The following is a 13,753-nucleotide window of genomic DNA, read 5'->3' on the forward strand; positions in this document are numbered from 1 at the left end:
ATGCTACAAACATGTTTGTGATATCTCATGGTCTAACCGCTGTAGCTCGGGCCACCTTCCACCACAGATGTGGAAGACACATACAGGCAGATTGAGATGCAGCCCATGCAAAAACATTTCTCTAACTGATGCTATTTAGATTGACACGAGGGGTGCGTCAATAGATTTACGGATTTCTGTTAAAGCCAGAACACTTGTCATATTTATTAGACCCGTGTAGTTCCACGCTTTGTCCACAGAAGGTGCTGTTGCAGACTTTTACAGTAAAGATTGTCACTAGTTACCACAGCCACAAATATTTTTTTTAGACTTCATTTAAAGGTTTAAGCATAAGGTTAGCAGTGTGCTTAAGGTTATGTTTAAACCCAGATTTGAAGTAATTGTAGGAATAGTCAAGAGTTTAGCCATAATTATGACTTTGTGGCTGTGGTATCTAGGAACGACCACTAAAAGAGGGGGTGCCTGATTTCTCGACCACTGATGATGACGTCCCCCCACGGCTCTTGTAGCCATAGCAGCCGAACACGACAACGGTCGTAAACACACAAAAAAAACGGATACCAGAAATATTTTTCTCACTGAAGAGATCTTGTTGTTTTGTTTTACCTGACAACGCCAGCTGTACGTAAAACTAGCTAAGGTCGCTAGCAGCGCCTAAATTGTATGCTAACTAGTTTCTCTAACTAACGTTAGCTAGCTGCATTGTATTGCTAGCTAGGTTAGCTTAGCTTGTTAACATTGTCTAGCCGCTATCTTTTGCAGTTTGTGAAAAATACTAAACATAATAGTTAATAATAATAGTTTGCTAGTGTAGTTTAGCAAGGAAACTTAACTGCTAATGTTATTAGCTAGTTCTAGCTAACGTTACAAGCTGGCCAATATTTTATATTGCTTTTAAATAGTTAGGAATTTAAAAAAATCGTATTAACACTTTGTTCTAGCTAGCTAATTTGTGTAGGTAGATAAAGTAAACAAAATGATATAGTTAGAGAAACAGCAAGTACACTCACTAGTACTAGCTGTGGCTAGTGTTTTTAGTTTGACAATCCGACGATGTCAAAGAATGCCACTTTTATTGGCCCCTAGGCCTAACTCATGCAGCTGTATGGTGATAATGAGCTGAAATGCCGAATAGAGGCATTTGATCCATTCAGAATCGCTGCTACATGAATCTTTTCCGACAATTATCTGAGTTTGGACAGCAATGTTTAGTCTGATGGCGAATTGTTGCAACTGGTTGAAACGCTGGCGGCAGCCCGCAAGGTGAGTGCATGAAGTATCATTCCATGTGTAACTCTGTGTTGTTGTATGTGTCGAACTGCTATGCTTTATCTGGGCCAGGTCGCAGTTGCAAATGATAACTTGTTCTCAACTAGCTTACCTGGTTAAATAAAGGTGAAATAAAATAAATAAAAAATCTGACTACTAGTTAGCTAACGGAAGTTAAATTGTCTGGTTATGTATTTAAATATTCACACAATTTTTGATGTATTGGCTATTTGATTTGTGAATGGGGTACCAGTGCTGCCAGCCATCCACCCAGTTCACCCCATGTCAGAATCTGTGATTACATAGAATGTCTTGTTCGCTATATATCACCCAACCGAGATGTGTGGTATATAGCATGCTGCTGCCTGATTACCGGGTAGTCATGTAACCAGTGACTAAGGTGCTAAACTACAGCCACTTTTGGCAGCTGTCACTCCTTAAAACTGCAGAAGTACCCCCCCCCCTCTCTCTGGGGGCCGGATTAAGGCATAAACCCCAGGGCTGTTATTCTGTATGTTCTCTTTCATTCTGTTTGCTTTCATGACATGCCTATTCTTACTATAACATATATGTGTGTTGTTGACTGTGATAAAGGCACAGGATCGTGGGCAGTGTGTGTTGTTGACTGTGATAAAGGCACAGGATCGTAGGCAGTGTGTGTTGTTGACTGTGATAAAGGCACAGGATCGTAGGCAGTGTGTGTTGTTGACTGTGATAAAGGCACAGCATCGTGGGCAGTGTGTGTTGTTGACTGTGATAAAGGCACAGCATCGTAGGCAGTGTGTGTTGTTGACTGTGATAAAGGCACAGCATCGTAGGCAGTGTGTGTTGTTGACTGTGATAGAGGCACAGCATCGTAGGCAGTGTGTGTTGTTGACTGTGATAAAGGCACAGCATCGTAGGCAGTGTGTGTTGTTGACTGTGATAAAGGCACAGCATCGTAGGCAGTGTGTGTTGTTGACTGTGATAAAGGCACAGCATCGTAGGCAGTGTGTGTTGTTGACTGTGATAAAGGCACAGCATCGTAGGCAGTGTGTGTTGTTGACTGTGATAGAGGCACAGCATCGTAGGCAGTGTGTGTTGTTGACTGTGATAAAGGCACAGCATCGTAGGCAGTGTGTGTTGTTGACTGTGATAAAGGCACAGCATCGTAGGCAGTGTGTGTTGTTGACTGTGATAAAGGCACAGCATCGTAGGCAGTGTGTGTTGTTGACTGTGATAAAGGCACAGCATCGTAGGCAGTGTGTGTTGTTGACTGTGATAAAGGCACAGGATCGTAGGCAGTGTGTGTTGTTGACTGTGATAAAGGCACAGCATCGTAGGCAGTGTGTGTTGTTGACTGTGATAAAGGCACAGCATCGTAGGCAGTGTGTGTTGTTGACTGTGATAAAGGCACAGGATCGTAGGCAGTGTGTGTTGTTGACTGTGATAAAGGCACAGCATCGTAGGCAGTGTGTGTTGTTGACTGTGATAAAGGCACAGCATCGTAGGCAGTGTGTGTTGTTGACTGTGATAAAGGCACAGCATCGTAGGCAGTGTGTGTTGCTGACTGTGATAAAGGCACAGCATCGTAGGCAGTGTGTGTTGTTGACTGATAAAGGCACAGCATCGTAGGCAGTGTGTGTTGTTGACTGTGATAAAGGCACAGCATCGTAGGCAGTGTGTGTTGTTGACTGTGATAAAGGCACAGCATCGTAGGCAGTGTGTGTTGCTGACTGTGATAAAGGCACAGCATCGTAGGCAGTGTGTGTTGTTGACTGTGATAAAGGCACAGCATCGTAGGCAGTGTGTGTTGTTGACTGTGATAAAGGCACAGCATCGTAGGCAGTGTGTGTTGTTGACTGTGATAAAGGCACAGCATCGTAGGCAGTGTGTGTTGTTGACTGTGATAAAGGCACAGCATCGTAGGCAGTGTGTGTTGTTGACTCTGATAAAGGCACAGCATCGTAGGCAGTGTGTGTTGTTGACTCTGATAAAGGCACAGGATCGTAGGCAGTGTGTGTTGTTGACTGTGATAAAGGCACAGCATCGTAGGCAGTGTGTGTTGTTGACTGTGATAAAGGCACAGCATCGTAGGCAGTGTGTGTTGTTGACTGTGATAAAGGCACAGCATCGTAGGCAGTGTGTGTTGTTGACTGTGATAAAGGCACAGGATCGTAGGCAGTGTGTGTTGTTGACTGTGATAAAGGCACAGCATCGTAGGCAGTGTGTGTTGTTGACTGTGATAAAGGCACAGCATCGTAGGCAGTGTGTGTTGTTGACTGTGATAAAGGCACAGGATCGTAGGCAGTGTGTGTTGTTGACTGTGATAAAGGCACAGCATCGTAGGCAGTGTGTGTTGTTGACTGTGATAAAGGCACAGGATCGTAGGCAGTGTGTGTTGCTGACTGTGATAAAGGCACAGCATCGTAGGCAGTGTGTGTTGTTGACTGTGATAAAGGCACAGCATCGTAGGCAGTGTGTGTTGTTGACTGTGATAAAGGCACAGCATCGTAGGCAGTGTGTGTTGTTGACTGTGATAAAGGCACAGGATCGTAGGCAGTGTGTGTTGCTGACTGTGATAAAGGCACAGCATCGTAGGCAGTGTGTGTTGTTGACTGTGATAAAGGCACAGCATCGTAGGCAGTGTGTGTTGTTGACTGTGATAAAGGCACAGCATCGTAGGCAGTGTGTGTTGTTGACTGTGATAAAGGCACAGCATCGTAGGCAGTGTGTGTTGTTGACTGTGATAAAGGCACAGCATCGTAGGCAGTGTGTGTTGTTGACTGTGATAAAGGCACAGCATCGTAGGCAGTGTGTGTTGTTGACTGTGATAAAGGCACAGCATCGTAGGCAGTGTGTGTTGTTGACTGTGATAAAGGCACAGCATCGTAGGCAGTGTGTGTTGTTGACTGTGATAAAGGCACAGCATCGTAGGCAGTGTGTGTTGTTGACTGTGATAAAGGCACAGCATCGTAGGCAGTGTGTGTTGTTGACTGTGATAAAGGCACAGCATCGTAGGCAGTGTGTGTTGTTGACTGTGATAAAGGCACAGCATCGTAGGCAGTGTGTGTTGTTGACTGTGATAAAGGCACAGCATCGTAGGCAGTGTGTGTTGTTGACTGTGATAAAGGCACAGCATCGTAGGCAGTGTGTGTTGTTGACTGTGATAAAGGCACAGCATCGTAGGCAGTGTGTGTTGTTGACTGTGATAAAGGCACAGCATCGTAGGCAGTGTGTGTTGTTGACTGTGATAAAGGCACAGCATCGTAGGCAGTGTGTGTTGTTGACTGTGATAAAGGCACAGCATCGTAGGCAGTGTGTGTTGTTGACTGTGATAAAGGCACAGCATCGTAGGCAGTGTGTGTTGTTGACTGTGATAAAGGCACAGCATCGTAGGCAGTGTGTGTTGTTGACTGTGATAAAGGCACAGCATCGTAGGCAGTGTGTGTTGTTGACTGTGATAAAGGCACAGCATCGTAGGCAGTGTGTGTTGTTGACTGTGATAAAGGCACAGCATCGTAGGCAGTGTGTGTTGTTGACTGTGATAAAGGCACAGCATCGTAGGCAGTGTGTGTTGTTGACTGTGATAAAGGCACAGCATCGTAGGCAGTGTGTGTTGTTGACTGTGATAAAGGCACAGCATCGTAGGCAGTGTGTGTTGTTGACTGTGATAAAGGCACAGCATCGTAGGCAGTGTGTGTTGTTGACTGTGATAAAGGCACAGCATCGTAGGCAGTGTGTGTTGTTGACTGTGATAAAGGCACAGCATCGTAGGCAGTGTGTGTTGTTGACTGTGATAAAGGCACAGCATCGTAGGCAGTGTGTGTTGTTGACTGTGATAAAGGCACAGCATCGTAGGCAGTGTGTGTTGTTGACTGTGATAAAGGCACAGCATCGTAGGCAGTGTGTGTTGTTGACTGTGATAAGGCACAGCATCGTAGGCAGTGTGTTGTTGACTGTGATAAAGGCACAGCATCGTAGGCAGTGTGTGTTGTTGACTGTGATAAAGGCACAGCATCGTAGGCAGTGTGTGTTGTTGACTGTGATAAAGGCACAGCATCGTAGGCAGTGTGTGTTGTTGACTGTGATAAAGGCACAGCATCGTAGGCAGTGTGTGTTGTTGACTGTGATAAAGGCACAGCATCGTAGGCAGTGTGTGTTGTTGACTGTGATAAAGGCACAGCATCGTAGGCAGTGTGTGTTGTTGACTGTGATAAAGGCACAGCATCGTAGGCAGTGTGTGTTGTTGACTGTGATAAAGGCACAGCATCGTAGGCAGTGTGTGTTGTTGACTGTGATAAAGGCACAGCATCGTAGGCAGTGTGTGTTGTTGACTGTGATAAAGGCACAGCATCGTAGGCAGTGTGTGTTGTTGACTGTGATAAAGGCACAGCATCGTAGGCAGTGTGTGTTGTTGACTGTGATAAAGGCACAGCATCGTAGGCAGTGTGTGTTGTTGACTGTGATAAAGGCACAGCATCGTAGGCAGTGTGTGTTGTTGACTGTGATAAAGGCACAGCATCGTAGGCAGTGTGTGTTGTTGACTGTGATAAAGGCACAGCATCGTAGGCAGTGTGTGTTGTTGACTGTGATAAAGGCACAGCATCGTAGGCAGTGTGTGTTGTTGACTCTGATAAAGGCACAGCATCGTAGGCAGTGTGTGTTGTTGACTGTGATAAAGGCACAGCATCGTAGGCAGTGTGTGTTGTTGACTGTGATAAAGGCACAGCATCGTAGGCAGTGTGTGTTGTTGACTGTGATAAAGGCACAGCATCGTAGGCAGTGTGTGTTGCTGACTCTGATAAAGGCACAGCATCGTAGGCAGTGTGTGTTGTTGACTGTGATAAAGGCACAGCATCGTAGGCAGTGTGTGTTGTTGACTGTGATAAAGGCACAGCATCGTAGGCAGTGTGTGTTGTTGACTGTGATAAAGGCACAGCATCGTAGGCAGTGTGTGTTGTTGACTCTGATAAAGGCACAGCATCGTAGGCAGTGTGTGTTGTTGACTCTGATAAAGGCACAGGATCGTAGGCAGTGTGTGTTGTTGACTGTGATAAAGGCACAGGATCGTAGGCAGTGTGTGTTGTTGACTGTGATAAAGGCACAGCATCGTAGGCAGTGTGTGTTGTTGACTGTGATAAAGGCACAGCATCGTAGGCAGTGTGTGTTGTTGACTGTGATAAAGGCACAGCATCGTAGGCAGTGTGTGTTGCTGACTGTGATAAAGGCACAGCATCGTAGGCAGTGTGTGTTGTTGATTGTGATAAAGGCACAGCATCGTAGGCAGTGTGTGTTGTTGACTGTGATAAAGGCACAGCATCGTAGGCAGTGTGTGTTGTTGACTGTGATAAAGGCACAGCATCGTAGGCAGTGTGTGTTGTTGACTGTGATAAAGGCACAGCATCGTAGGCAGTGTGTGTTGTTGACTGTGATAAAGGCACAGCATCGTAGGCAGTGTGTGTTGTTGACTGTGATAAAGGCACAGCATCGTAGGCAGTGTGTGTTGTTGACTGTGATAAAGGCACAGCATCGTAGGCAGTGTGTGTTGTTGACTGTGATAAAGGCACAGCATCGTAGGCAGTGTGTGTTGTTGACTGTGATAAAGGCACAGCAGATAATGGGATGAGTAGATTGGATAAATTCACTTGTTTATTATTAATAACCATTCGTTGCATCATCACATTTGCATACTGATGTAAGATAATGGGATGAGTAGATTGGATAGTCATAATTTAGGCTGATAATATAACCCAATCACTGTTGGCAAAACAAAAAAAGTTAAACGCATGGCTGACAGTGTATTGTGTGGAGTAGGCCTAGGTTATAGGCCCGGGTTCCCCAACTTGTGGTTTTATTTGGCCCCCCAAATTCTTTTTTCCCCCCTCCAGTGTTGGACATGAGACTGTAAAAACACCCAGGAAATCGGCTCCAAGTATTGATTTATTTATTGAATATGTTCCCAATTATTCCCACCATAATAGAGAGACACATGATCCTATACAAATGTAATCAGGGTTTGAAATGATTGTTTTAGTCAAACATATCTGTTTGGGCTTCTTGTAGTCAATCTGCAGTCTACAAATGATTAGTAATTATGTTCAGACATTGACTTGCATTGGTTTTGTGCTGTAAATGCTAACATCAGAGACATTGACTTGCATTGGTTTTGTGCTGTAAATGCTAACATCAGAGACATTGACTTGCATTGGTTTTGTGCTGTAAATGCTAACATCAGAGACATTGACTTGCATTGGTTTTGTGCTGTAAATGCTAACAGAGACATTGACTTACATTGGTTTTGTGCTGTAAATGCTAACAGAGACATTGACTTGCATTGGTTTTGTGCTGTAAATGCTAACAGAGACATTGACTTGCATTGGTTTTGTGCTGTAAATGCTAACAGAGACATTGACTTGCATTGGTTTTGTGCTGTAAATGCTAACATCAGAGACATTGACTTGCATTGGTTTTGTGCTGTAAATGCTAACAGAGACATTGACTTAGCATTTACAGCACAAAACCAATGTAAGTCAATGTCTCTGATGTTAGCATGGGGTGGGTGGGTTTATCTGGTGAACAGCTGGCTCTACACAACCAATGGGGTGGGTGGGTTTATCTGGTGAACAGCTGGCTCTACACAATCAATGGGGTGGGTGGGTTTATCTGGTGAACAGCTGGCTCTACACAACCAATGGGGTAGGTGGGTTTATCTGGTGAACAGCTGGCTCTACACAACCAATGGGGTGGGTGGGTGTATCTGGTGAACAGCTGGCTCTACACAACCAATGGTGTGGGTGGGTTTATCTGGTGAACAGCTGGCTCTACACAACCAATGGTGTGGGTGGGTTTATCTGGTGAACAGCTGGCTCTACACAACCAATGGGGTGGGTTTATCTGGTGAACAGCTGGCTCTACACAACCAATGGGGTAGGTTTATCTGGTGAACAGCTGGCTCTACACAACCAATGGTGTGGGTGGGTTTATCTGGTGAACAGCTGGCTCTACACAAACAATGGGGTGGGTTTATCTGGTGAACAGCTGGCTTTACACAACCAATGGTGTGGGTGGGTTTATCTGGTGAACAGCTGGCTCTACACAACCAATGGGGTAGGTGGGTTTATCTGGTGAACAGCTGGCTCTACACAACCAATGGGGTAGGTGGGTTTATCTGGTGAACAGCTGGCTCTACACAACCAATGGGGTGGGTGGGTTTATCTGGTGAACAGCTGGCTCTACACAACCAATGGGGTGGGTGGGTTTATCTGGTGAACAGCTGGCTCTACACAACCAATGGGGTGGGTGGGTTTATCTGGTGAACAGCTGGCTCTACACAACCAATGGGGTGGGTGGGTTTATCTGGTGAACAGATGGCTCTACACAACCAATGGGGTAGGTGGGTTTATCTGGTGAACAGCTGGCTCTACACAATCAATGGGGTGGGTGGGTTTATCTGGTGAACAGCTGGCTCTACACAACCAATGGGGTGGTGGGTTTATCTGGTGAACAGATGGCTCTACACAACCAATGGGGTGGGTGGGTTTATCTGGTGAACAGCTGGCTCTACACAACCAATGGGGTGGGTGGGTTTATCTGGTGAACAGCTGGCTCTACACAACCAATGGTGTGGGTGGGTTTATCTGGTGAACAGCTGGCTCTACACAACCAATGGGGTAGGTTTATCTGGTGAACAGCTGGCTCTACACAACCAATGGTGTGGGTGGGTTTATCTGGTGAACAGCTGGCTCTACACAAACAATGGGGTAGGTTTATCTGGTGAACAGCTGGCTTTACACAACCAATGGTGTGGGTGGGTTTATCTGGTGAACAGCTGGCTCTACACAACCAATGGGGTAGGTGGGTTTATCTGGTGAACAGCTGGCTCTACACAACCAATGGGGTGGGTTTATCTGGTGAACAGCTGGCTCTACACAACCAATGGGGTAGGTGGGTTTATCTGGTGAACAGCTGGCTCTACACAACCAATGGGGTGGGTGGGTTTATCTGGTGAACAGCTGGCTCTACACAACCAATGGGGTGGGTGGGTTTATCTGGTGAACAGCTGGCTCTACACAACCAATGGGGTGGGTGGGTTTATCTGGTGAACAGCTGGCTCTACACAACCAATGGGGTGGGTGGGTTTATCTGGTGAACAGATGGCTCTACACAACCAATGGGGTAGGTGGGTTTATCTGGTGAACAGCTGGCTCTACACAACCAATGGGGTGGGTTTATCTGGTGAACAGCTGGCTCTACACAACCAATGGGGTGGGTGGGTTTATCTGGTGAACAGCTGGCTCTACACAACCAATGGTGTGGGTGGGTTTATCTGGTGAACAGCTGGCTCTACACAACCAATGGGGTAGGTTTATCTGGTGAACAGCTGGCTCTACACAACCAATGGTGTGGGTGGGTTTATCTGGTGAACAGCTGGCTCTACACAAACAATGGGGTGGGTTTATCTGGTGAACAGCTGGCTTTACACAACCAATGGTGTGGGTGGGTTTATCTGGTGAACAGCTGGCTCTACACAACCAATGGGGTAGGTGGGTTTATCTGGTGAACAGCTGGCTCTACACAACCAATGGGGTAGGTGGGTTTATCTGGTGAACAGCTGGCTCTACACAACCAATGGGGTAGGTGGGTTTATCTGGTGAACAGCTGGCTCTACACAACCAATGGGGTGGGTGGGTTTATCTGGTGAACAGCTGGCTCTACACAACCAATGGGGTGGGTGGGTTTATCTGGTGAACAGCTGGCTCTACACAACCAATGGGGTGGGTGGGTTTATCTGGTGAACAGATGGCTCTACACAACCAATGGTGTGGGTGGGTTTATCTGGTGAACAGCTGGCTCTACACAACCAATGGGGTAGGTTTATCTGGTGAACAGCTGGCTCTACACAACCAATGGTGTGGGTGGGTTTATCTGGTGAACAGCTGGCTCTACACAAACAATGGGGTAGGTTTATCTGGTGAACAGCTGGCTTTACACAACCAATGGTGTGGGTGGGTTTATCTGGTGAACAGCTGGCTCTACACAACCAATGGGGTAGGTGGGTTTATCTGGTGAACAGCTGGCTCTACACAACCAATGGGGTGGGTTTATCTGGTGAACAGCTGGCTCTACACAACCAATGGGGTAGGTGGGTTTATCTGGTGAACAGCTGGCTCTACACAACCAATGGGGTGGGTGGGTTTATCTGGTGAACAGCTGGCTCTACACAACCAATGGGGTGGGTGGGTTTATCTGGTGAACAGCTGGCTCTACACAACCAATGGGGTGGGTGGGTTTATCTGGTGAACAGCTGGCTCTACACAACCAATGGGGTGGGTGGGTTTATCTGGTGAACAGATGGCTCTACACAACCAATGGGGTAGGTGGGTTTATCTGGTGAACAGCTGGCTCTACACAACCAATGGGGTGGGTTTATCTGGTGAACAGCTGGCTCTACACAACCAATGGGGTGGGTGGGTTTATCTGGTGAACAGCTGGCTCTACACAACCAATGGTGTGGGTGGGTTTATCTGGTGAACAGCTGGCTCTACACAACCAATGGGGTAGGTTTATCTGGTGAACAGCTGGCTCTACACAACCAATGGTGTGGGTGGGTTTATCTGGTGAACAGCTGGCTCTACACAAACAATGGGGTGGGTTTATCTGGTGAACAGCTGGCTTTACACAACCAATGGTGTGGGTGGGTTTATCTGGTGAACAGCTGGCTCTACACAACCAATGGGGTAGGTGGGTTTATCTGGTGAACAGCTGGCTCTACACAACCAATGGGGTAGGTGGGTTTATCTGGTGAACAGCTGGCTCTACACAACCAATGGGGTAGGTGGGTTTATCTGGTGAACAGCTGGCTCTACACAACCAATGGGGTGGGTGGGTTTATCTGGTGAACAGCTGGCTCTACACAACCAATGGGGTGGGTGGGTTTATCTGGTGAACAGCTGGCTCTACACAACCAATGGGGTGGGTGGGTTTATCTGGTGAACAGCTGGCTCTACACAACCAATGGGGTGGGTGGGTTTATCTGGTGAACAGCTGGCTCTACACAACCAATGGGGTAGGTGGGTTTATCTGGTGAACAGCTGGCTCTACACAACCAATGGGGTGGGTGGGTTTATCTGGTGAACAGCTGGCTCTACACAACCAATGGGGTGGGTGGGTTTATCTGGTGAACAGCTGGCTCTACACAACCAATGGGGTAGGTTTATCTGGTGAACAGCTGGCTCTACACAACCAATGGGGTAGGTTTATCTGGTGAACAGCTGGCTCTACACAACCAATGGGGTGGGTTTATCTGGTGAACAGCTGGCTCTACACAACCAATGGGGTGGGTTTATCTGGTGAACAGCTGGCTCTACACAACCAATGGGGTGGGTGGGTTTATCTGGTGAACAGCTGGCTCTACACAACCAATGGGGTGGGTTTATCTGGTGAACAGCTGGCTCTACACAACCAATGGGGTAGGTGGGTTTATCTGGTGAACAGCTGGCTCTACACAATCAATGGGGTGGGTGGGTTTATCTGGTGAACAGCTGGCTCTACACAACCAATGGGGTGGGTGGGTTTATCTGGTGAACAGCTGGCTCTACACAACCAATGGGGTGGGTTTATCTGGTGAACAGCTGGCTCTACACAACCAATGGGGTAGGTGGGTTTATCTGGTGAACAGCTGGCTCTACACAACCAATGGGGTGGGTGGGTTTATCTGGTGAACAGATGGCTCTACACAACCAATGGGGTGGGTGGGTTTATCTGGTGAACAGCTGGCTCTACACAACCAATGGGGTGGGTTTATCTGGTGAACAGCTGGCTCTACACAACCAATGGGGTGGGTTTATCTGGTGAACAGCTGGCTCTACACAACCAATGGTGTGGGTCGGTTTATCTGGTGAACAGCTGGCTCTACACAAACAATGGGGTAGGTTTATCTGGTGAACAGCTGGCTTTACACAACCAATGGTGTGGGTGGGTTTATCTGGTGAACAGCTGGCTCTACACAACCAATGGGGTAGGTGGGTTTATCTGGTGAACAGCTGGCTCTACACAACCAATGGGGTGGGTGGGTTTATCTGGTGAACAGCTGGCTCTACACAACCAATGGGGTGGGTGGGTTTATCTGGTGAACAGCTGGCTCTACACAACCAATGGGGTGGGTGGGTTTATCTGGTGAACAGCTGGCTCTACACAACCAATGGGGTGGGTTTATCTGGTGAACAGCTGGCTCTACACAACCAATGGGGTAGGTGGGTTTATCTGGTGAACAGCTGGCTCTACACAATCAATGGGGTGGGTGGGTTTATCTGGTGAACAGCTGGCTCTACACAACCAATGGGGTGGGTGGGTTTATCTGGTGAACAGCTGGCTCTACACAACCAATGGGGTGGGTTTATCTGGTGAACAGCTGGCTCTACACAACCAATGGGGTAGGTGGGTTTATCTGGTGAACAGCTGGCTCTACACAACCAATGGGGTGGGTTTATCTGGTGAACAGCTGGCTCTACACAACCAATGGTGTGGGTCGGTTTATCTGGTGAACAGCTGGCTCTACACAAACAATGGGGTAGGTTTATCTGGTGAACAGCTGGCTTTACACAACCAATGGTGTGGGTGGGTTTATCTGGTGAACAGCTGGCTCTACACAACCAATGGGGTAGGTGGGTTTATCTGGTGAACAGCTGGCTCTACACAACCAATGGGGTGGGTGGGTTTATCTGGTGAACAGCTGGCTCTACACAACCAATGGGGTAGGTGGGTTTATCTGGTGAACAGCTGGCTCTACACAACCAATGGGGTGGGTGGGTTTATCTGGTGAACAGCTGGCTCTACACAACCAATGGGGTGGGTGGGTTTATCTGGTGAACAGCTGGCTCTACACAACCAATGGGGTGGGTGGGTTTATCTGGTGAACAGCTGGCTCTACACAACCAATGGGGTGGGTGGGTTTATCTGGTGAACAGCTGGCTCTACACAACCAATGGGGTGGGTTTATCTGGTGAACAGCTGGCTCTACACAACCAATGGGGTGGGTTTATCTGGTGAACAGCTGGCTCTACACAACCAATGGGGTGGGTTTATCTGGTGAACAGCTGGCTCTACACAACCAATGGGGTGGGTTTATCTGGTGAACAGCTGGCTCTACACAACCAATGGGGTGGGTTTATCTGGTGAACAGCTGGCTCTACACAACCAATGGGGTGGGTTTATCTGGTGAACAGCTGGCTCTACACAACCAATGGGGTGGGTTTATCTGGTGAACAGCTGGCTCTACACAACCAATGGTGTGGGTGGGTTTATCTGGTGAACAGCTGGCTCTACACAAACAATGGGGTGGGTTTATCTGGTGAACAGCTGGCTTTACACAACCAATGGTGTGGGTGGGTTTATCTGGTGAACAGCTGGCTCTACACAACCAATGGGGTAGGTGGGTTTATCTGGTGAACAGCTGGCTCTACACAACCAATGGGGTGGGTTTATCTGGTGAACAGCTGGCTCT

The 13,753-nt window shown here is 47.5% G+C and overlaps 1 protein-coding gene across 1 annotated transcript in view; it reads left to right on the forward strand.

The window, feature by feature from the left end:
* Nucleotides 1–488: 488 nt before the first annotated feature.
* Nucleotides 489–13,753, forward strand: part of LOC116373004 (ADP-ribosylation factor-like protein 13B) — a 34,074-nt gene continuing 20,809 nt past the window's right edge. Inside the window, exon 1 of the mRNA XM_031821617.1 lies at nt 489–1,263. Coding sequence (XP_031677477.1) covers nt 1,205–1,263 — 59 coding nt within the window. The 5' untranslated portion in view covers nt 489–1,204. The remainder of the gene's footprint in view (nt 1,264–13,753) is intronic.

The sequence above is a fragment of the Oncorhynchus kisutch genome, unplaced genomic scaffold (genome assembly GCF_002021735.2).
Source record: "Oncorhynchus kisutch isolate 150728-3 unplaced genomic scaffold, Okis_V2 scaffold3999, whole genome shotgun sequence".
Lineage (NCBI taxonomy): Eukaryota > Metazoa > Chordata > Actinopteri > Salmoniformes > Salmonidae > Oncorhynchus > Oncorhynchus kisutch.